Below are 24,237 nucleotides of genomic sequence, written 5' to 3'. Positions count from 1 at the left end.
TGAACAATGTTATACTTTAATAGTCATTGGCTGCTAATATGATTTCCCTATTTAGAAATAACAAAGAATACTTTCTGAAATTATATTATTAAGGAGAATGTCTGAATATCCAAATTTAAAACCAACTTTACCTCTATTACAATTTTGCACAACCTTAAATATGTATAATCTATTAAATCTCTAAGTTGCTGTTATTACTCTCAATTTCTGTATCTATTATATATCTATCCTCAGATCAGATAACCAATTGATATCTCTTTATTTTTATTTTTTTTTAAATTAAAATTGTTTTTTTTTTCTCTATTGCTTCTCTTGTTTTTCATTCTTTATTTCCACCATTGTAAATAATCTAATGATTATTATTGTAAATGGTGTGTACCAATATTATGTTTCTGTTATACAACAAATGAAAAAAAAAAAAAAAAAAAAAATACAAACAAATGAAATACATTCTGCTACCATGAACAAAACTTTTAACTTTAATCAAAGTTTAATCAATATCAACAACCATAGACTGGTATCAACTAGTCATTTGGAGAAATTCAATTAAATTCAATTCAGCTTTATTTGTATAGCGCTTTTACAATGTAGATTGTGTCAAAGCAGCTTCACATAAATGGTCAAAGTAACTGGAACAGTGTGGTTCAGGTTTTAGTGTTTAAAGGGTCACGAAACACCAAAACACATTTTTTGAGCTGTTGACAGTCGTATATGTGTCCCACACCGCTAAAAACACTATTAGGACACCTATATTTCACTAAAAAGTGTAAATTGGTTGTTTTTGCGTTATTTCAAGCAAATTCGTACTTCCTGTTTGAAACGAATTTTTGAAGCTGCGTCACGACCATGACATAATAGCGTTGTATTCCAGCGTGCAGACTGGGCGTCTGTGCCAGAGTGAGTCTTATTACGTCTTACAGTGTGATGCATTAATGCATGAGTAAGGCTCGGTTCAAACTAATCAGCGCGCTCTATTGTGCAACTTCATTAATATTCATTAGTGTCACTGTGTTTACGCCCCAGAGACGCCACGTTGTGTTGGCAAAACAAGCGTGAAGTGTTGCTTTTATAGTTTGCTGCCATTAAGTTTCGTTTTCATTTTCTCTCTGTGAGAGTTCATCTGGATCACGTGTGGATTACAGTGTACGCGACGCTCGACAAAAATAACTTATGTGTCTAAGGAGGAACATTGTTTACCTGAGAGCTGTTCTCATCTGCAAACGCTGAAATCCGGATTCGCTTGTAACGTTAGTCTTCTCTTCATAATGACGCGGCTCTAGTTGCTGGTGATTGTCCTGTCTCTACAGATTTGGTAAGTGAGCGACCAGTGCGACCATTTGTTTATTCAGTTTGTTCGTATCGAATAAAGTTAACTATTGCACTGAGTGCAAACATAGCACCGCATTTTGTGACCGTAATAACACACGCGGCTTTCTGACACTACCTGCCGTGTGCATCTAAGTTTCCAGGAAATGCTGAGTTTTTTTTCTCTCATTCGCCGTGCAGTATCAAACATTGCATGAAAAATACACGCTTAGAGCAGATCCTCGAATCAAATATCGCATTTTTTGCGAGGGGCATGAATGAATTCCCTGAATGAAAGAGCCAAACTGCAATTAAAGTCCAACATTTAATAATTTGGCAAATAATTCGACTACAGATGTCCCTGTAGGTTAAACACCATCACTTTCTCATGTGTGTGTATTTTGACTGAAACTCGCGCGTGCCCAAATAGACACTCCCACACCATCCCACTTTAGTTCCTCCGACACTCCCCCCTAAACAGAGCTGGACACGCCCACTTTTCTGACTTTTTCCAAAGTAGAGGTGTGAAAACACCCTGCTGAAACGAGGGGGTTTCATGGCCCTTTAAGTTCAGTTCAGTTTAGCTCAGTTCAGTGTGATTTAATCATTACTGAGAGTTCAAACACTGAAGAGCAAATTCATCGATGCGTAGCTCTACCAATCCTGAACCATGCGAGGCAGTGGCGACAGCGGAGAGGGAAAAAAAACTTCAACGGATGGGAGTGAAGAAAAAAAAAACCTTGAGAGAAACCAGACTCAGTTCGGCACGACCATTTTAATTTCTCAGCTGGCCAAAAGTCTTGTGCAGAGCTTCATTCGCCGTGGTTTAGGCTGGAAGATGGCCTCAGCGAAGACTCGTCTGTCCCTGGAGCGTCGCTGGAATCAGACACATGTTCTCCACTCCCCACGACCATCAGCGCAGCAGCAGCCCAGGATATGGCCTGGTCCCGGATATGGAATCCTTGGGATCATCACGTCGCTGGTCTTGGATCCAATCAGTGACTCCGCATAATCTGAGGACCTTGGGATGAGTATCCCCAGGTGAAAATAGAGAATAAAGAAAATAATTAGCGTAGCTGCTGTTCATAGTGTATATAAACAAGATGCAGAAGCCAGTGTGGAACCCGCTAGGTGATGCACTGAGTGTATGCTTTACTAAACAGATAGGTCTTTAATCTAGTTTTGAACTGGGAGAGTGTGTCTGAGCCTCGGACGTTATCAGGAAGGCTATTCCAGAGTGTAGGAGCCATGAAAGAGAAGGCTCGACCTCCTTTACTTGATTTTGCTATTCTAGGTACTACCAGAAGCCCTGAATTTTGAGATCTTAAAGAGCGAGTTGGTTTGTAGCGAGACAGAAGGTTGGTTAGATAAACAGGAGCTAGATTATTTAGAGCTTTATAGGTGAGAAGTAATATTTTAAATTCAATACGAAACTTAACAGGCAGCCAGTGTAAGGAGGATAAAATTGGGGTTATAAAATCATATTTTCTTGATGTATGGAATGAACAAATAATAATACTAATGATAATAATAATGATAAATCTTACTTTTTATAACCTGAAATAAATGTTGCCAAAAAATAAAGCAAGACTTAATTTAAGAAAAAATAAATAAATGAGATAATAAATGAGGATTGTCTTACAACAGGCCCTAAACATAGTTTTAATAAAAGCATAATAACTTGTTAGGCACACATCTTGTTTCTTATAAGAGATTATTGTGAGGTACAAATGCAAGATGTAGAGCATGTTAAAAAGTAGAATAAAAAAAAATCAGTGAAAGAACCATATTTAGGAATCGAGAATTATAATAGTGAAAAGTTGGCCTGTAATTCAGCATAAAATTAACAGAAGAGATACGTTCTTGCAGGTTATTGTGTCAACTAAAACTTTTTGCCCAATTCCCATTTGAAAAACTTCCAGATTATTGATAAACTTTGGTTTTCACATTGCCATATAGCATTCATTCATTTTCTTGTCGGCTTAGTCCCTTTATTAATCCAGGGTCGCCACAGCGGAATGAACCGCCAACTCATCCAGCAAGTTTTTACACAGCGGATGCCCTTCCAGCCGCAACCCATCTCTGGGAAACATCCACACACACATTCACACAGACACTCATACAATACGGACAATTTAGCCTACCAAATTCACCTAAACCGCATGTCTTTGGACTGTGGGGGAAACCGGAGCACCCAGAGGAAACCTACGCGAACGCAGGGAGAACATGCAAACTCCACACAGAAACGCCAACTGAGCCGAGGTTCGCGCCACTGCCTCGCCCATTGCCATATAGCTTACTTCAAATTCCACTATAACATTTTTCATGGGCAGCACAGTGGCGCAGTGGGTAGCACAATCACCTCACAGCAGGAAGGTTGCTGTTTTGAGCCACGGCTGGGTCAGTTGGCATTTTTGTGTGGAGTTTGTGTGCATGTTCTCCCCGTGTTGGTGTGGTTTTTCGTGCCGGTGCTCTGCTTTCCCCCACAAGTCTAAAAACACATGATATAGGTGAATTGGGTAAGCTAAATTGTCCATATAGTGTGTGTAAATGAGTGTGGATTTAAAGCGAAGGGTTGCAGCTGGAAGGGCATGTCCTGCATAAAACTTATGCTGGAAAAGTTGGCGGTTCATTCCGCTGTGGCGACCCCAGATTAATAAAGGGACTTGGTCAAAAAGAAAATGAATAAACATTTTTCATGAGATTGGGACTGAACTGAACAGGCCACCCAAAAACATTCTATGACAAACTGAACCCTGCTTTTTTTTTTGTAGATTTGGCTGTATACATGTCACCATTTAACCAGCATTGTTAAGTCTATCCACAGTAGTTATCATGGTTTTGGCATGAAGTCCTCCTTACAGCCAGGGTGTCCCCTATTTGCAACAGTAAAGCTACAGCATTGGACGACAGAGCCATCCATTTGATTGTGCAGATCATATTCTTCTGCTTATAAACTTATTTTACTCCAAGTAAAAATACTGATAATTCATACTTCCAAAGAGTTCAAATTTGAACACATCACTTCATGAAACATTTCTTTAAATCCTCCAAGAACAATCCAAATGAAATGTGCTGTATTTTCCATGTTCCTTTATTCAGCAACATGTTTCTTTCAACAGGTATAATACAATTTTATCAAATCAATTATTCATAACTAAAAAATGTTCAACACTTGTCTAATGTTCTTATTCTGCAGTGGCATTTTTCATCAATGCATCTTGCAAGAGTTTGCCAGTAAATTGAAGGTTTCAATAAACTTTTTAAACTCCCCTTGTCATGATATTTTGTGCCTTTTCTTAAACATCCTCATTGAGATATCAGACATCCCACCACTCCCGGAAGCTCCAGGAGTCTCCGAAGTATTAATAGTGGCTTATTAATACAGTCAGATTAATAGTGAAGTGATTGTTCCAATCAAACTATTGATGGAAGGTTTACGAAGAAAGTTCATGCTCCTTCTACACCTAAACTTGAAGTATTTGGTATTTTATTTTAAAATACATTTCAAAGTATTTTTGCCCAACCCTGAGTGTCTTGTAGTAGCTGTAGACTTTCTTAAACAGAGGTACTTGTGGTTACTCAATACTTTTTCACAGCCTCTCTTTCCAGATAAATGCATCAGACATTACTTGTTCCAAACTTTGGAGTTATGATATGACCAGCTGAACAGCATTATTTGAATATAACTTGTTTGCCATACACAGCATTAGGAAAATCAGACCGCTCCTATATTTACATTTTACATTTAGTTATTTAGCAGACACTTTTATCCAAAGCGACTTACAAATGAGGACAAGGAAGCAATTTACACAACTATAAGAGCAACAATGAATAAGTGCTATAGGCAAGTTTCAGGTCTGTAAAATCTAAGAAGGAAAGTATTAGTAGTATTAATATTAGTATATATTTTATTTGTACAGTTGGTGTGATATCCAGAGAGGCAATTGCAGATTAGGAAGTGGAGACTAAATAGTTGAGTTTTTAGTTGTGTATATGAGTATGCTGCATCCCAAAAAGATTTTACCTTAAATGTTTTGTGCTGGTTTAATGACCTGTTCAACTGGTCTTGGGCTTTTTTTTTGTTGAATTTGACTTTTAGCATTAGCTGTTAGCTTTTTTTTAATCTCTTGGTATTTCAACGCAATCTCACAGCAATTCATAACTTTTTGATTTAGTGGCTAATTCGTATAAATTTGTACAATCTAATTCGTACAATTTAGTACGATTTGCTCATCACCCAATGACGGTTGTGGGTTAGGTGCCACGCCTCCTTTTTAAAATCGTACAATTCATACGAATTGGCCATCAAACTGACAAAATATAAAATACTTACGTTTCCTCGTGAGATCAGGCTGGATATTTCATAGAATCCATGATGCTAAATAACACGATTATCTGCATGAAACTATGCAACATTAAAGACTCTGTAGTATGTTTAACTGTGGACACGGGATTGTATCCATGTGTGCAGCAAACCCATCGATGGGATCATCATCTGAACACAGACCCTGATTCAGTTTGAACACTCAATAGAGTCAACTGATTATGCTGGAGGATTTTATTTTTACAAATTTTTAATAAGAAAATGTGAAATTTCAGTGCTTTCCCTGCTGAAAAATCCAGCTTAAACCAGCCTAGGCTGGTTGGCTGGTTTTAGCTGGTTGACCAGGCTGGTTTTAGAGGGGTTTTGGCCATTTCCAGGCTGGTTTCCAGCCATTTCCAGCTTGGTCCTAGCTGGTCAGGCTGGAAAATGACCAGCCAAATATATATATATATATATATATATATATATATATATATATATATATATATATATATATATAATATATATAAATATATAAATAAATATATATATATATATATATATATATATATATATATATATATATATATATATATATATATATATATTTTGCAAGATACCTAGTGAAATATTGTGTATCAACTGTATTTATCCATACAAATAGCATCCAGTCGCATTATACACTGTAATACCCAAAGGTTAAGGTAACTCAACCCATTTGAGGAAACTGATTGCAACAAACCATTTAAGTTCAAAAACTAATCCTAATGAGTACTGTGAACTTGATCGATTTGAGTAAACAAAGCAATTTGAGCACAGTAAAACCCATTAAATGAGAAGAATTTAAACCAACTGTGTACTGTAAAACCCAATAAGTTAAGGAAACTCAAACTATTTGAGGAAACCGATTGCAACAAACTATTTGAGTTAAAAAAACGAATCTATACGAGTACTGTAAACTTACTCCATTTAAGTTGATGTAATGAGGTATTTAATTAACTCGTTACCTTCAACACTGAGTACAAAACTCTTTTCAAATGAGTACACTGTAAACGATTTCTGTTGTTTTCACAGTATTATACTGCATTTCTCAACAGTTTTTTACTGTATAAGCTGTGCACAGTGTGTTACTGTATATATTGTTGTTTTCACAGTATAATAATGTATTTTCAACTTTTCTATACTGTGAACATGGTTAACAGTATGTTACTGTAGATTTTATAATGAATTTTGGGGAAAAATCTGTTACTGTGTATCTAAATACAGTACTGCAAATGACCAAGAACAACTCCACACACACTATTATGATTATTATGTTTATTTATTTTTAGACAAATTATTTTGTGAAGTAAATAACCTAACCAATTTCTTCAGACTGTTCAGTGCATTAAACTGTCCCCTGGTTTTCCATTTTTGGGTGCACTTTATAAGGCAACATGGAAATATTAAATAATATTTAATAAACATAACTTTGTGCTAAACCAAAACGTAAATTGGAACAAAAATAAATTGATTCACGTAACCAAAGACTGTTAAACACACAAAATGATTTTAAAGTCAGCTTAAATGTCAGAGTGACCAACCTGCTTTAGACGGATTCAAGAATATTGGGCACCCATGGGCCACCGTAGAGGTCACATATCTCCGCATTTTCAAAACAACATTTTAAAATACGCACTATCTTAATAAATAAACCACAGAATTGAGTTTAAAACAACTACATTCTCGAATGAAAAACGGTTAAAACTTTATTTCATAACACATTTATTATCTAGTCATCGAAGACAGGGCATGTCTCAATGTCTAGGCCGATTAAAGCATGAGGTTTGCCGGATACATGAGTGATGGAGCGCCGTCATCCCCTGGAGGTCAGAATCTCCCCTATCGGCAAAGCACACTTGAAATTAAACATGATATCTAAAAACAAACCACAGATTTGAGTTTGGAAGAGCTACATTCTCGCGTGAAAAACTGTTAAAACTTCATTTTGTGACATATTAAACGCAATATTTATGATATGATCTGGCTTTTCTCATCCGCCATTATATTTGCTTGTTGGTGTGAAATGAACTCTGGGAGAAAAAAATATTAATTCTCAAAACACTTCAAGCGAACCTTATTCTTATTGTTAAAGTCAGATATATGTAATATTTTCGCTGGTGAAGTGAGAAGAAAAAAACAATATTACTATTTTATCAATATCACGTTTGCACTGGTTCGGTTCAGCACACAAACGACACCGAATCGGATTGAACCGTTTGCTCGGGAATTATTTTATCACACGTGTTCACAAGCATATTCAGCAATATGTGTATAAATGTGTGTGGCCGAGCAGTATAACGAAATAGTAATGATTCATTGTTGTGTCTTAGAATAATTTACAAAAAGGAATCGGTTTTAGGCGGATTCGACTCTTTACTGTTCTAAGGAGCCGATTCATAAAGCCGAGCCGACTCGATTCGATCTTCACCAGGCAAGCAACGGCTCTTCTAATTTGAAATCCACCTGTCGCCTTTTCTTCCAGTGAATTCATCCTCGGTAAGTGTTTAAAAGTTAAATTCTGTTCGTTAAAGGATTGTTTTGTGTATATTTACGTGTAGTGTGTGTGTAATTTAAAATAATTAACCAAGTTTCTTTAGTTGTAAGTTAGGTACTTATGTCACGTTATTCGACGCCAGACCGTGTTTGTAGTGTTTGCGAGGTATTAGATAAGGTAATTACAGTGAGTTTATCTTGAGTGAGTTTTTGACCATAGTAACGTTAAGTTACCTGAAAAAAAAACGTAACTTTTACTTGGGGTTAACTGCATTAATGAATTCTCTATTTCAGCACAACACTGAGATGAAGGCAAAGTCACCATGAAAAGTTAAACGTTTAACGTTAAGGTAAGCTCTGGTCTTCATGTGGTCATTATGACCAAGTTATCATTATGGTTAAATTTGTAAACTGTAAGTTAGTTATTCAAACTAAACTCACAATGAAACAAGTCTAACTGTTTTATTAAATTGAGCTGATAATAAAATTCAGTTGATGTCTTTTAAGCTAACGTTAATATTAACATAATTCATATTAATTGTCTATTTCTCACTGGTTAATGAGCTTATTGTATAACGTTATTGTGTCATTAATTGTACATTTTATTTTTGGTGTTCAGGTGTAGGGAATGATTTGTATACAAATTTATTTGAACCCCATACAGATTGGTATGGTTGTACCATAGATTTAGATTATTAAATGTTAAGTCTCATTTTACTCTTATTATATTTATCTTTTTTGCAACTACAGCAATTGATGCTGAAAAACTGATGCTACCAATCTCTCCTCACTTGATTATTCAAGGTAATGTTGATGTCTTCCTTATTTTTATTAGATTTTGAAATGTCAAGTTGTTCACAGATTTGTTGTGAGGAGTTTCATGTACAACCTCTTTTTCTTCTTCCAGTAGCGACGCAGTGGCACAGTAGGTAGTGCTGTCACCTCACAGCAAGAAGGTTGCTGGTTCGAGCCTCGGCTGGGTCAGTTGGCTGAATACAATGGCATAATGATTCTGCTTGCTCACAGGAGGTACTTGATTTAGTTTTCCTCAAGCGATACATCAGTTTTTATGAGTAATGCGTGACACTTGAATTGAAGGGACAGTTCACCCAAAAATGAAAATAATGGCATCTTTGGCATCCTCCACTTGTTTCAAAATAGTTCGATTTTTTTTTTGTTCCATTTTTTAAAGAAATTTGGTTCAAATATGGATGTCAATAGTTTCTGGTTTCTAACATTTTTCAAAATATCTGCTTTAGTGTTCAACAGACATTTAAATGGATTTAAAACACATGAAGTAATGGTGGCAGCATAGTAAACTATCCTTTTAAATATTTTATTCTGAGACTTATTTATATGTGTCTTGTCTTTTGCCATATTGTCTTTCTAGCTCAGATTGTGATGGACCTGGAATGTGACACCAGTTACTCTTAAGTCAAGAACCAAATAAAGCACAGATGTGGAGGGATCTGCAAATAAACTAACTGGAGGAAAGGAACCTTTAGGTAAAAACACCTGCTTTATTTAGATCTGAAGTATTTTATTTGGCATAGAGTATTATTTTTTTATTCTTATTCTAATTTTATGTTATGTATATACTGAATATAAGTCATTTAAATTTCACAAATGATTGAATATATAATATCATCTAGATGTCTTATTTTTTATTGTCTTAAACATTGGTGCTCAACCCTGTTCCTGGAGATCAACCTTTCTGCAGAGTTTAGCTCCAACCCTGATCAAACGCAACTAAACAAACTAAATAGTATCTGAAGGAGCACTTGGTAAATAAAGACAGGTGTTCTTGATCAAGGTTGCAGGTGAGCTCTGCGGAAAGGTAGATCTCCAGGAACAGGGTTGAGCACCCCTGATCTAAATGCTCAAAAATGCTGTTTCAGAGGAGAGGTTGGATGTAGTTCAGAAATAGATTCATTAGGATCAATGCTTAAAGTAAATGTTTACTTCTCTCTGTAGACCAAACATGCTTAGTATCCCACACGTTTTAATAATAATAATTTATTTTGGTTACTTTTACATCTATATATGGGTAAGCAAGTATTTAATAAATAAAATTATTTTAAACCACTTAACCAAATGACTCTATTACCCTAGCTTCTGGGAAAAAACATGTAAAATAACAGATTTTTTTTTTTACAGTGTGGGTGAACATACTACCTTGATGTCCAACAAAGACTGCACAAGAGCTCATTTGATGGCACATATTCTGTCCTGTCTACATCTCTGACGAAGTGCTTCGACATCAGTGAGTAATAAATCTTCATATTATCATGCATTAAGGATTTCTGTAATCCTTCTTTAATGTTAGTTTGTAATCAGCAGTGACTGTTTTAAAATTTGGTATTTAAATTATTCTTAACATTTTACTGATGCTGTGCACAGTAACGTTATGATGATTTAATTTGAGGAAATGTCACTGGAGAGGTGTAATAATATTTATTTGTCTCACTGACATGCCATCACTGCATATTAAAATACAGTAATACGAATTGACCGCAAAATATTATCACAAACATTTCATGTAATAGACTGCTTGACTACTCTTCATTTCTTTGCTCAACTTTAACACATTTGATCGTGTCGCTGCACCTCTCGGCAGATTTTGCCAAAAATTAATGCTTAGTGATTACTTTGTTTTATGCGAACCAAATGTCAGTAACTCATCATTAGCATTATTTTTTTTTTTAAATCACCCACGGCTTTCATGTTCTCTAACGTAATCTTGTCTGTAAGTTAAAAGTAGATTTTCACATGTTAAAAGCCTAAAAGTACTTGATTAACATTAGTCACGTTAAATTAATTATTTTATTTATTTATTTATTTTTTAATATGTAGCCTCTTAAGGTCAGAATTAACTGTTTTTACCCCTCTTAAATCCGTGGAAGCGCTAGTGTGGTCATGGAATCAGATATTCAAGCTATACAGAGTCAGACATTAAGTTATGATGAGACTTTATTTTTTACATACCTGTATGGACACTTGACTAGTGTTGACTTGACTGATCTTTTCCCCATTAACGTTAGTGTAATTGTAAATAGACAAAAATCTGTATTTTGCCAACAAAAACGATAAAAAACAGTGTTTTATATATATAAAACAGCAGTGCGGTGTTTGGTTTCTGAATGAATGAAATAATTTGAGGCATGATTAGTTTTTACTCCAGTGATTGATTTTGCTTGTCGTTTTTGCAGGATCATCAGAAGTGCTCCTGCCCTTTTTCACTGTCCCTTTTCCACAACATCATTTGGCCTTCATCATTTCGTGTCTTGTAGCAGTATTTTCATCTGTTTTTAAAATTGTAATGCTTTTTGATGCATTAATTGTTGACTGGTTTTACTGATCAATTTTTCATTAGTGTTCTGTTGCTGTGTTATATTGAATAATTGCTACTGTTTCAGTAGGGTTTACACAATAAACTTTTATTGTGAAGTTAAAGTTTCAGATTCTTTATTTTTCTTGTATTTCTTGAACAATTAAAATAACATTTGTGCAATTTTTGAAATTTTTTTGCTCATTATAAAGTAGCACTGTTAAATACAATAAAATAACATTTAATAACTGTAAAATACTATACAGTAATAATGAAAGTAACGTTAAAATACCGTAGTTCTGCATGGTAAAAATGTACAGTAAAATACTGTTTTCAGTTTTGCAGTATGTGTATTACTACTGTAATTGGTGTTACAGTATAAAAAGAAAACAGTAAAATGATGTATTACATTTTACAGTAAATCTAATACTAAAGTAATTAGTATTACAGTAATGTTACTGTTTTATGAAATACAGCAGCTACTGGATAATTGTTGCCAGTAACTTACTGTTAATTTAACAAGAAATCGTTTACAGTGTAGAATTACTCTCATTTCATTTGATAAAGTTGACTGTTGGGTTTTACAGTAGACAAATTTTGTCTTTAGAATTTAATTAATTTATGAACATTTTGTCAATACAACTTTTTGTGTTTTCTTTTATGTTTTATGTACATTTCCATGTTAAAACACTTGACATAAAACAGCCAACAAAAAAAGTAAAAAAAAACACTTTTATAAATTTTTATCAATTTATTTGATCAGCACAAAATATATGCATACTTCAAAAAATAAGTCCTTCGGGTTTAATGCCAAATATACTCCTCAAACAAGAAGAAATTGTTTGTACATAGATTTTATGATGTAAAATAAAGTTTAAAAATAAGGAATACGAATTTTGATTGACATCTTTGGTCCCATAAAAAAACCTTTACTATCTGTAGGACCTTTATATTGCGAAAAAAAGGTTCTTTACAGTGAAAAAAGGTTCTTCTGTTACTCAAATGTATTTCACACCAATAAAAAATTGTTCTTTTAAGAACTGTTATATGAGGAACTTAAAACTATGGCATTACTGCAAAAGTGCACTTAAAAAACCTTCATAATACAATAGATTAGTGCAAAAGTTATAAACGGTGCTTCTAAGTAAGAACTGTAATGGACCATTATTATTACATTTTACATACAGAAAACCCAGAGAAGTTTGTCTTTGCTGCAATAAGGCATTAAAGTTGGGCAATATCATCACCTTAGAATTATAAGGTTGTAGCCGACATTTTTGTCAAAATTGAGTTATTCACATATTCTTATTAAATGACAAATTATTTACATTATGGAATGTTTTTTTTTTTTAAAGTTATTTACATTCTAGGACTTTTTATTTAAAAAACAAAAACTGTTTATCTACAAAGTTGACCACTAGCTTGGCTCTATAAGGTTCTTTCTTGGAGCCAATCAGCATTTTTAATACACGCACGAGGACCAATCAGGATTAGCTTTCTTTGTTAATTCGCCAGACTGCTCCATTGACAGCGGGAAAGACCAGAAAGACAAAAATCACAGTCAGAGTCGACTGAATATCGCTGCACCACACAATATTAAGATGTGTGTAAATGTGATGATTTAGAAGTGTTTTTTGACATTGAGATGAAATGTTAAATTTCACATTGTTTAAAATAGAAATGAATATTAAAACATTTCTATATTAAATGTGATTTTTTTTTATTTGTGTATATATGATAAGTGAAACATGTTTCAGTATTTATTAAACTCATTTGATTATTGTCTGTTTTCTTTTAAAGTCTTTAATATTAAGCTTTGAAGGCCAAATACTTAATTTAATCCACGGGGCATATAATTCAATAAATATACTTTAATAATTTATATAAAGCATAACAATTTTATAATATCAATAATAAACATATTAATTAGATAAAATTAACATCTGCACTTTACAAAATATTGAGCTCAGCCTTGTATGCTTAATTCAAACAAGAAAAAAATATTCATCCTAAAACATGAAATAAATGTTTTAGAAAGCAAAAATGTAACTTTCTCAAGCATCATCACTAAATTATAATATATATATATATATATATATATATATGTATATATGTATGTATATATATATGTATGTATATATATATATATATATATATATATATATATATATATATATATATATACATACATATATATATACATGTATATATATATATATATATATATGTATGTATATATATATATATATATATATATATATATATATATACATACATATATATATACATATATATATATACATACATATATATATATACATACATATATATATATATACATACATATATATATATATATATATATATATATATATATACATATACATATATATATATATATATATATATATACATATATATATATATATATATATATATGTATATATATACATATATATATATATATACATATATATACATACATACATATATATATATATATACATACATATATATACATACATATATATACATACATATATATATATATACATACATATATATATATATATATATATATATATATATATATATATATATATATATATATATTTTTTTTTTTTTTTTTTTTTTTTTTGTATTTCTTGAAAAGCAATGCTTCAATGAATGATCTGCCTGATACAACCTTATAATTCCAAGCAGAAAGTAACTTTTCAGAATGAGAAGGTTCTGCATTTACCATGTTTTTTTTTACTCCAATTTGCAAATGTAAGAGAACTTTGATAATTTACATGTAGAGTAAATTTAGGGTCTCTGTCATGTTAATGTATGAAAGAGAACTGTTACACACATATTGTTTGCTATATGGAATGCAAAAACTTTAAAGCTCAATATCTGAATATCATTCAGAACGCAGATAGAACCTTATAATTCCAAGGTGATGATATATTGTCAAATCCTTCATATGTTGCCTGTTCTCGAATTCTGTTGATTGCCAACAATGGGTTTGGTTGTAGACAAGTTGATTACAGTGGCATCTGAGTTTCAGAATACACATCCACTCCTGGCTCCTCTTCAAATGTTGCCTTGGAATCATCACCGTCAAGCTATTATGAAGACACAATGTAGATTAGAAAACAAGACATGTTGAAGAGGACCTTTTATGCACCTTTTTACAAGATGTAAAATGCATCTCTGATGTCTCTAGAGAGCAGTGGTTCTCAAAGTGGGGGTCAGGACCCCCAGGGGGTCGTGGGACAATGAGTGGAGGTCGGTTGGTGAATTCCAAAAATCTAATTCATTTTATTAAAGTATTAGAATTACCATATTTTATCCATAACCCACAGAAGAAAAAAATAGTAGTTAATAGTTATTGTAGTTAATTAAAATGCGACCCCTCAGGTGATTATGTTCTATTAAAGACACAGTATATTGATTTTATGGCACCAGGTTAAATGTTCTAACACCTTTACCGCACTCAAGTATATCAAAACTAATTATAGGCCAGAACTAAACATGGAGGACGGTCTCCGAGTGGCGTTCTTCGAAATTAAATGATGAGTAGACTTGGGCCTATTGGTATGTGTGCGCCGGTGTGTAAGGTTTCTATATTTTTAACTATCTCAGAGGATATTGGAGGTCTCGAGTAAAGCTGCAGTCACACTGGGGGCACACAGGTCGCTGCGGTGCAAAGTTCAAGCTTGGTGAACTCTGACCTGGGAAAGCGCATCACTTGACTGCGTGAGACCAATCCAGGATCAAAACATGACCTCTGTGGACAGAAATTTAAAACACGGAGCATTACCTCACTTTTTTAAATGTCTAATAAGCTTGTTTAATCCCGCCCCTATTCGCAGCGCCATACGACAGAATTTCGCATAAATTATTTTTATATACATATATAAATATATACTTAATATTTTAATTATTTTTCATATGTAAATATATTTGCGTATTGCTGTACATCCTGTCTGTATTAAGCAATGTTTAAGCGAGGCACACAACTAACGTGCTCTGCGCTGGACTTTAGACCGGCCTTGTTCTGGTCTATAGAACAGTCTATTATAGTTTCTCAAAATAGCAACATGCCAGAGATGCGCCTTAACACACCTCCTTTTTTTGACCAGAACGCCTATGGGCGCACATATGAGCGCAAATGCATTTGCTATTTAAACAGCGCGGCGCAAAACGTCAAAACGACTCTTGCGCTGAGCTGAAACTAGCAAACAACAATTGTGCCTCGCCTTGCGCCCGGTGTATGATAGGGCTCTTAGTCTCTGACATTATCTTCAGTAGGTACAGTGTGAAAAGTCTAATGGCGGACGATTGCTTCTTACTGAGGGCTGTTTATATTAATGAAGGAGATATTGTCATTAATGGGCTGGGCTTTCCCATGTACATGAACAGTGGGAATATGTGAATCAAAATGTTTCTCCAGACTGTTTTTATCAAGTGTGAATATACATTTTTTTTTTTTTTTTTTTTACCATAAGAGGCTGGCTATATTCACACACTGGTGCCACACAACTTTGTTTAAACACCGTATAAATGTGTTTTTTGCATAAAAGGTCCCCTTTAAATGAATAGTTCACCTGAAATAAAAATGCTGATTATTTCCTCAACTTGTAATAATAATTGTCTGTTAATGTTTCACTTACAAACTTCATATCTTGCTCTGTGAAAAGTCGTCCGGTCATGAACATGCGCAGAGGGATGGTGAGTATGAGGACGAATGGTAGAGCCAGAGACGCTGGGCTTGATTTCACTATCCAGAGGACTGCCAAACACACCATTTGAATGGCAGTGAACACGTGCATCTTACTGGTGCTGACCTGCAGAGGGAGACAGTGACCACCATCAAATGTGCAAACCAAGGAAAAATATCAACTATTCTAATGGAATATGTGAGAAGTTCTTCACATACTCTTGTAGCATAGGGTTCATTAGGGTGATACTTTTTGGGAATAAGAAGAAGCAGCATTCGATCCCAAAGCTGAATACCACTCAGTGATGTGATTCCCATGTAGAGGAAGATTCCAAACAGAGCTGTAATGGGAATCATTTTCAAAATGGGCTCCATGAGAATAGAAAGACCTGCAAACAATAATGCCAGTGAGAAGATGTTAATGATGAGCCTTTAGGAAGTAGGAAAAAGGTGAATGTTAGATATATGTCAACATACCAACAAGCAAAGCCACCACTACACCACTGACTCTCTGTTCCAGAACTTTCTCGATCTCAGGTTTTGGGCCCTTACTCATGACCGTCAGAGCGTTGGCATGAGATACAGATCGTACAGTGGCGGCACTCAACCAAGGAATGCCAAAAAAGGCACTCAGACCCCCCATGCTCACCAGGATGAGAAGATCCATGTGGAAGCCAGAACCCTTGACCATTTTTCTCTCTGGTTTACTTACAATTAGCCTTGAAAACACAAGATACAAGTAATAGATTATTTTTTAAATGAATTGGCATGAGGATTTCTTTAGATCTACAGAAAGGTTTGGTGGAATCATTTATTTCTAAATTGACTTTGTTTGTACCACTAACATAACCACCTATTTTCTGTTCCACAGAACTGTTTGTCAAATTGTTTGTCATGCTGCAGTCTAAAGGTGTGGCCACATTTGTAAAATTACACGACCTTACTTCCATGTCATTTTGATGAATGCCATGGTTTATTTTCAGAACTGAAATTAGTGTCATTTGGCCTCTGCATGAATTCCAGGGCATTAAAATAACTGTAAATTGTTTGTGTGAAATTTTGCAGAACAACAGTAAATGTGTTGCTAATAGGGGTGTTTAGTAACGCTGTAACATTTAGTTTTTCCCAAAGAACTTTTTCACTGAACAGTTTAACATTTTTAAAGGTTCCAACTGAAAGAAAATCTGGATATATATATAGCTGAATAATACGATGGAAATGCCTCAAACACTTCACTCTCATGTAAATTGATGAGGGTAAAATCCAATTATAGACCAATCTGAACAAAACACAGACACTAATGATCCATAAAAGATCATTAGAGTTTTTATAATTGTTTGGCCACAAATGTCAGAACCCTGACATCAAAAACTCTAAACATTCACTATTTTTAACACATGCTCTTCGGTGTTCAAAACTCTGCATGCTGCGTTCATTACCTTAAGGAACTCTTGCATTTGCAGGATTGGTTCACATAATCCTTTTATCATACAAATACTACAGGAACACAACCTTAGATCACCAGCTCACAAGATGCACATCATTGCACAAGTGGTGTTAGTGAGGCCAGCAGGGGGCGCCCAACCTGCGGTCTGTGTGGGTCCTAATGCCCCAGTATAGTGACGGGGACTCTATACTGCTCAGTGCTGCTTTCGGATGAGACGTTAAACCGAGGTCCCGACTCTCTGTGGTCGTTAAAAATCCCAGGATGTCCTTTGAAAAAGAGTAGGGGTTTAACCCCGGCATCCTGGCCAAATCTGCCCACTGGCCTCTGTCCATCATGGCCTCCTAACCCTCCCCATATCATGATTGGCATATCATCACTCTGTCTCCTCTCCACCAATCAGCTGGTGTGTGGTGTGCGGTCTGGCACAAAATGGCTGCCGTCGCGTCATCCAGGTGGATGCTGCACACTGGTGGTGGATGAGGAGATTCCCCCCCCCCCCATTGTGTAAAGCGCTTTGAGTGCCCAGAAAAGCGCTATATAAATGTAACGAATTATTATTATTATTATTATTATTATCATTTTTAATAAACAATCTTTAACAGCCATTAAATATTGTTGTTTAAAATATATGATACTGGTTTCATTATGGTTTATACATAAGTGTAGAGGGAACAGTACAGACAGTGGATACACTGAACTAGTTTTATTCATTCCATCATAATGTAGGTTTACTGTCATTTTTTCTCACTGCACTTGCTCATGAAAGCGGATATATGGCATGATATATGGCAACATAAGCAAATTACAATTGGATTTCACATACAGTAAACAAAATGTCATAATAGTCAATAATTTGTCAAAATAGTGCAAAAATCATTGTTTACATTTTTTCAACCATATCATACATATGTGTATACATATATATATGTGTGTGTGTGTGTGTGTGTGTGTTCATATACAGCCATATGGACACCTATACAAATTATAGGTAATATATCTGTAGGGGTAAAATAATTAACATAATAGATCATATATTTACGTAACATATATGTACATATTTGTAATTCTAATAGTTGAAAAAATGGCAATATTTTGATATGTATGACATATTGTATATATGTGATTACGTTATAGAACATATTAATTATTTGTTATATATATATATATATATATATATATATATATATATATATATATATATATATATATATATATATATATATATAAAGTATATATATATATATATAAGGTATATATAGGTAGGTTGGAAATCGCAATTTACTTTATAACGTTTTTTCCTGGTTTGTGGCAGTGAGGGAGAAAGGAAAGTTTGCTGTAATTTTATTTGGGGTACTTTTAATTTGAGCAGGTAAGTTAGAATTATTTCCCTGCAAGTTAGCTGACTTTTGTTTATTATTTTGGCCTGGATTCCCTCCCGAAGAGATGCATCTTGTATCTTTGTTGTCTAAGAAATAGTACACCTTGAAACTACTTTAAACGTTGTGATCATTGTGAGTTGGGACAGGAGAAGGGGAAAACCCTACATTGACTGTTTAAGTTATATATTTACACTTGTCATTGTTCCCACCAACCCTATACTGGCCGGGGCGTAACAATATGTAAAATTCATATGAACTATTATGTCACATGTGTAAATTGCATATACTTCTATATATCAGATTTCTATTTTGGTATCTGTGTTTCCATCAATCTGGTCCTGTGGGTTTAATCACAGGTTCTTCTCCACATCACAGTGGTGTTTTCATTAGTCAAAAATCTTGGAAAGAACCTTCTATCAATGTGAATCCAGGGCTGACATTGGTCTGCTGTGATTGGGCTTTCTTATTTACAGTACAGTAATGTCAAATATGAAAACATTGTCTGTAAATGAGGTTCATGGAACAAAGAAACTATAAATATAGAATAAGGACGAATAAAGATGAAATCTATAGTCCAGTTGGTCACCTTCTGTAGTAACTGCAGTGAGTTTCTACGCATCAAGAGTAATTCTGAGTGCTTGTATCAGTTGATAATAACATCCAAGTTAAGTAAACAAACACACATTTATTTCAAATGTAATGTTTGAGTTGCATTTTTAAATGAAATCAATTTGATGCTTAATTGTGTTATATTGAAACGGTGATCTTAGTTCAATGAATAAAGTATCTTTGACTTATGTGTATTAAAAAAAGAAGTAAAGAGTTTTGCAAAAATGTAATACAATGTAATTCAATTAAAGGTGCAGTAGGTGATCTTCCTCAGTGCTAACAGCTTAGCATTAATCTCTGAATCACAGTCCCTCCCCTGTTGTCTAGAGCCACGCCTCCTGAAACACGAGCACAGCAAAAGAACCCTCTCTCATGTGTTAATAGCGACGAGTGCTTGTCTGGCGGCGAACAAGCCAAACTGACATGCTATTTCAGAGCAAATATTTGAATTGGTAAACGATATAGGTAGAGACTAGGCTGAATAGCGGTATTTACTTGTGTTTTGTTGTTAAACTAATTAAAATCTACATTATAGATGCTGTAAAAGATCCCTTATGAAACTGAAATTAGTCTTATCAATCTTTCATCGAAAGATTTTAGTAGCTGAACAACGCTTCTGTGAAGATATAACCCATTTATAACAACATCTAATGCTACATCAGCTTTGCGTGAAGCTAAAACAGTTTTAAAACAGAACATTACCCATCTAAACGAAATCCTTCAGACATGGTGTCATCCTTTCTCCAGCGTGCAAAGGTACGTCCCATATTGATTCAGGTTTTTAAAAAGTTTCGATTCAGCATGTTTTTACCGATCACGCGCACATGCTCTCTCTCGTGAACATGCAGTGGTCCGCAGAGCTGCGTACAAACGGCTGCGCAGTTGTTCAAATCTGCATTTGCTGACAGACAGTTTGAGCTACTTATTGGAATTATGAGAGATATCGGCCTGACTATATTAAATTGGATGAACATTTTTTTTTTTTGCCTTACCCAAAATATAAAAATACATATAAACACATTTAGATCATTTACTGTAATCATTACTATTAGACTGTGAAGAGACTTTCAACCAGCACAACAAAAAATGCTTCTGAAGACAATCACCTACTGCACCTTTAATTTGTTTACTTCATTTCGCATGTATTGTACATATTTGTAAATATCATTTGGGTAATTTTAATATTCTTTTTTTTTAATCTTTGTTGTAAATAAAGCGAACTAACAGAAAGCGAACCGACAGAATGATACTTAGACATGTAGGTCATCACACCATGCTTGCAACATAATAATTTATTAAAATAATTACACTTAGCTTTGGTATTGTTCTTTATAAATGTAGCCACAACTTTAAGCACTTCCCGCAGTCTTACTATTTTATTGCATTTTATTGGACTGAAAGGATGCCAATAAACGTCAAACCATCATCTGTTCATGCACAAGTTGAAATTAATTTCTGCCTTTGATTTCTTATAGATTAAAACCACAAAATGCAACTCTGAATACATTTCTGTCTGCCCAATTTGATGCGTATAATTATAACTTAGCAACTCACGAGCAAACTTTCATTTGATTTCATTCAATCTTTCTAACTAACATAAACCTCTCTACCACTTCAGTTGAAAATATTGAGAAATCTGTATAAGAAATCTACTCAATTCATGAAAAGATTTTGACAACTGAAGTTACATTAAGTTACTGTGTGTGTGTGTGTGAGAGAGAGAGAGAGAAAGAGAGCAATTCTCGGCTGTTTAAAGGGTCACGAAACACCAAAACACATTTTTTGAGCTGTTGGCAGTCGTATATGTGTCCCACACTGCTAAAAACACTATTAAGACACCTATATTTCACTAAAAAGTGTAAATTGGTTGCTTTTGCGTTATTTCAAGCAAATTCGTACTTACGGTTTGAAACTAATTTTTGAAGCTGCGTCACGGTCATGACATAATAGCGTTGTATTCCAGCGTGCAGACTGGGCGTCTGTGCCAGAGTGAGTCTTATTGCGTCTTACAGTGTGATGCATTAATGCATGAGTAAGGCTTGGTTCAAACCAATCAGCGCGCTCTATTGTGCAACTTCATTAATATTCATTACTTTCACCGTGTTTTCAGGACAGAGACGCCACGTTGTTTTGGCAAAACAAGCGTGAAGTGTTGCTTTTATAGTTTGCTGCAGTTAAGTTTCGTTTTCATTTTCTCTCTGTGAGAGCTTATCTGGATCACGTGTGGATTAACAGTGTACGCGACGCGCGACAACAATAACTTACGTGTCTAAGGAGGATTATTGTTTACCTGAGAGCTGTTCTCATCTGCAAACGCTGAGATCTGGATTCGTTTGTAGTCTTCTCTTCATAAAGACGCGGCTCTAGTTGCTGGTGATTGTCCTGTCTCTACAGATTTGGTAAGTGAGCGACCAGTGCTTTTGTTTATTCAGTTTGTTCGTATCTAACAAACTATTGCACAGAGTGTAAACATATTAGCACCACAACCAAACTTTAACCTCGTGTAGGGTTTTTACCGCATTTAGTGACCGGAATAACACACACGGCTTTCTGACACTACCTGTTGTGTGCATCTAAGTTTCTGGGAAATGCGGAGTTTTTTTTTCTCTCATTCGCCGTGCGGTATCAAACATTGCATGAAAATAAACGCTTAGAGCAGTTCCTCCAATCAAATATCTCGTTTATTGCGAGGGGCATGAATGAATTCCCTGAATGAAAGAGCCAAACTGCAGTTAAAGTCCACCATTTAATAATTTGGCAAATAATTCGACTACAGATGTCCATGTAGGTTAAACACCATCACTCTCCTGTATGTGTGTGTGTGTGTGTATTTTGACTCTGAAACTCGCGCGTGCCCAAATAGACACTCCCACACCATCCCACTTTTCTTCCTCCGACACTCCCCCCTAAACAGAGCTGGACACGCCCACTTTTCTGACTTTTTCCAAAGTAGAGGTGTGAAAACACCCTGCTGAAACGAGGGGGTTTCATGGCCCTTTAAATATGTTCAAACCCAACCTTTTTGATTTAGGGTAATTCCTCTGGTTATAAATGAGCATATAAAACAATTCAAATAATATGTTAAAATAATATATAATTTTTATTTTTAAAGTGTGTGCGGCACATTCTCTTTGAGAAAATAAAATCTGCAGGAGAGTTAATGGGGAAGAGGATTTCTACCAAACCATTTTCCCCTAGAAAACATCACTCACGTGGTGATCTGAGACTCAAGGAAAATGAGGATGAAGACCAAGATAGCTGGGACAATAGAGGCGAACATCATCCACACGGGGAAACTCTTATGCTCACCAAATGGGTTGATTAACCAGCCCCGCATGCTAGGGTTGGACACCTGAAGACCTTTAGGCACCACCAGTTTCTGTGACACAAGTCAAAGGTCAAAGAGGTCAAGACAGTAACAGAATTGTATCTGAATTGGTGTCATCTATAAATGCAACCAATCAGCAACCTAAATTAACCTAAAGTAAAAGCTTAAAACTAAAAAATTAATGTATGTTTCATTTTTAGGTTTTAATTAAAGTGAATAAATGTAATACATACAAATACAAATATTAAGTTACAGACATACCTGAGTGTATGTATCCTCAATGTTGATATCAATGGCAGCCATGAGGAAAATTGCAATGGGAACTCCAAAGTCACCAAGCAAACGTCGAATCTATGCATCAAACATATCTTTAAATTAATGAGGTCTACTCATTGAATAAGTGTTACAACTTTCATGATGCTATATGTTTTGGTGCATAGTGTTGCAATAAGTCATTTAAAAATACAATTTCTGAACTTACTTAAAACTTACTTACTTGAAACTTACTTAAAAAAATTCTGTCATGTTATTTGATGATTAAAGGAATACTATATGTACTGTAAAATTTAGAAACCTTTCTTTTATTAGAGACACTGGTGGCCATTAAGTGAACTGCAACCAAGATATCCTCAAGGTCAGGGGTGGGCAACTTTTTTTTTATAAAGGGCCAAAAACCAAACTTGATTGAGGGTGGTGGACCTAAGTTAAATAAACCAAACTGTTATATGGTAATTTATTAAAATTTAAAAATGAATTTACTTTAAAAAATACTTTAATCGTATTATTATTCATATATACAGTTGAAGTCAGAATTATTAGCCCCCTTTTAAAATTTTCTTTATTTTTTAAATATTTCCCAAATTATGTTTAACAAAGCACACTTTTTTTCACAGTATGTCTGATAATATTTTTTTTTCTGGAGTAAGTCTTATTTGTTTTATTTTAGCTAGAATAAAGACAGATTGCATTTTTTTAAAACCATTTTAAGGTCAAAATTATTAGTCCCTTTAAGCTATGATTTTTTTCTTGATAGTCTACAGAACAAACCATCCTTATACCATAACTTGCCTAATTATCCTAACCTGAATAGCTAACCTAATCAACCCAGTTAAGCCTTTAAATGTCACTTTAAGCTGAATACTAGTGTCTTGAAAAATATCTAGTAAAATAGTATGTACCGTCACCTTGGCAAAGATAAAATAATTAAATTAATAGAAATGAGTTATTAAAACTATTATGTTTAGAAATGTGTACACAAATCTTCTCTTGGTTAAACTGAAATTGGGGAAAAAGTT

At 34.4% G+C, this 24,237-nt stretch overlaps 1 protein-coding gene and 1 long non-coding RNA gene across 6 annotated transcripts in view; one reads left to right on the top strand and one right to left on the bottom strand.

The window, feature by feature from the left end:
* Positions 1-7,439: 7,439 nt before the first annotated feature.
* On the top strand, positions 7,440-11,598 carry LOC137496793 (uncharacterized). 4 transcript variants are annotated; one of them, XR_011017375.2, is made up of 7 exons: positions 7,440-8,149; positions 8,441-8,496; positions 8,897-8,950; positions 9,054-9,175; positions 9,537-9,651; positions 10,304-10,409; positions 11,356-11,598. It is a non-coding gene; the product is annotated as an uncharacterized lncRNA (long non-coding RNA). The 4 variants fall into 4 exon arrangements; XR_012388069.1 differs by having other exon boundaries at positions 7,440-8,324; XR_012388068.1 differs by having other exon boundaries at positions 8,083-8,149; positions 9,057-9,175.
* A 2,611-nt stretch (positions 11,599-14,209) lies between these two features.
* The window catches only part of slc4a1b (solute carrier family 4 member 1b (Diego blood group)), a 46,921-nt gene continuing 36,893 nt past the window's right edge, over positions 14,210-24,237 (bottom strand). Inside the window, exons 13-18 of one of the 2 annotated variants that reach the window (XM_005156076.6) lie at positions 23,204-23,293; positions 22,827-22,993; positions 16,657-16,898; positions 16,399-16,568; positions 16,133-16,306; positions 14,210-14,581 (exon numbers count right to left, since the gene is read on the bottom strand). In XM_005156076.6, the coding sequence (XP_005156133.1) occupies positions 14,501-14,581; positions 16,133-16,306; positions 16,399-16,568; positions 16,657-16,898; positions 22,827-22,993; positions 23,204-23,293 (924 nt within the window). In that variant the 3' untranslated portion in view covers positions 14,210-14,500. 2 annotated transcript variants of the gene reach the window in all.

The sequence above is a fragment of the Danio rerio genome, chromosome 12 (assembly GCF_049306965.1).
Source record: "Danio rerio strain Tuebingen ecotype United States chromosome 12, GRCz12tu, whole genome shotgun sequence".
Taxonomy (NCBI): domain Eukaryota; kingdom Metazoa; phylum Chordata; class Actinopteri; order Cypriniformes; family Danionidae; genus Danio; species Danio rerio.
The sequence above is the reverse complement of the archived record's forward strand: the minus strand, read 5'-3'. Positions and strand labels throughout refer to the sequence as shown.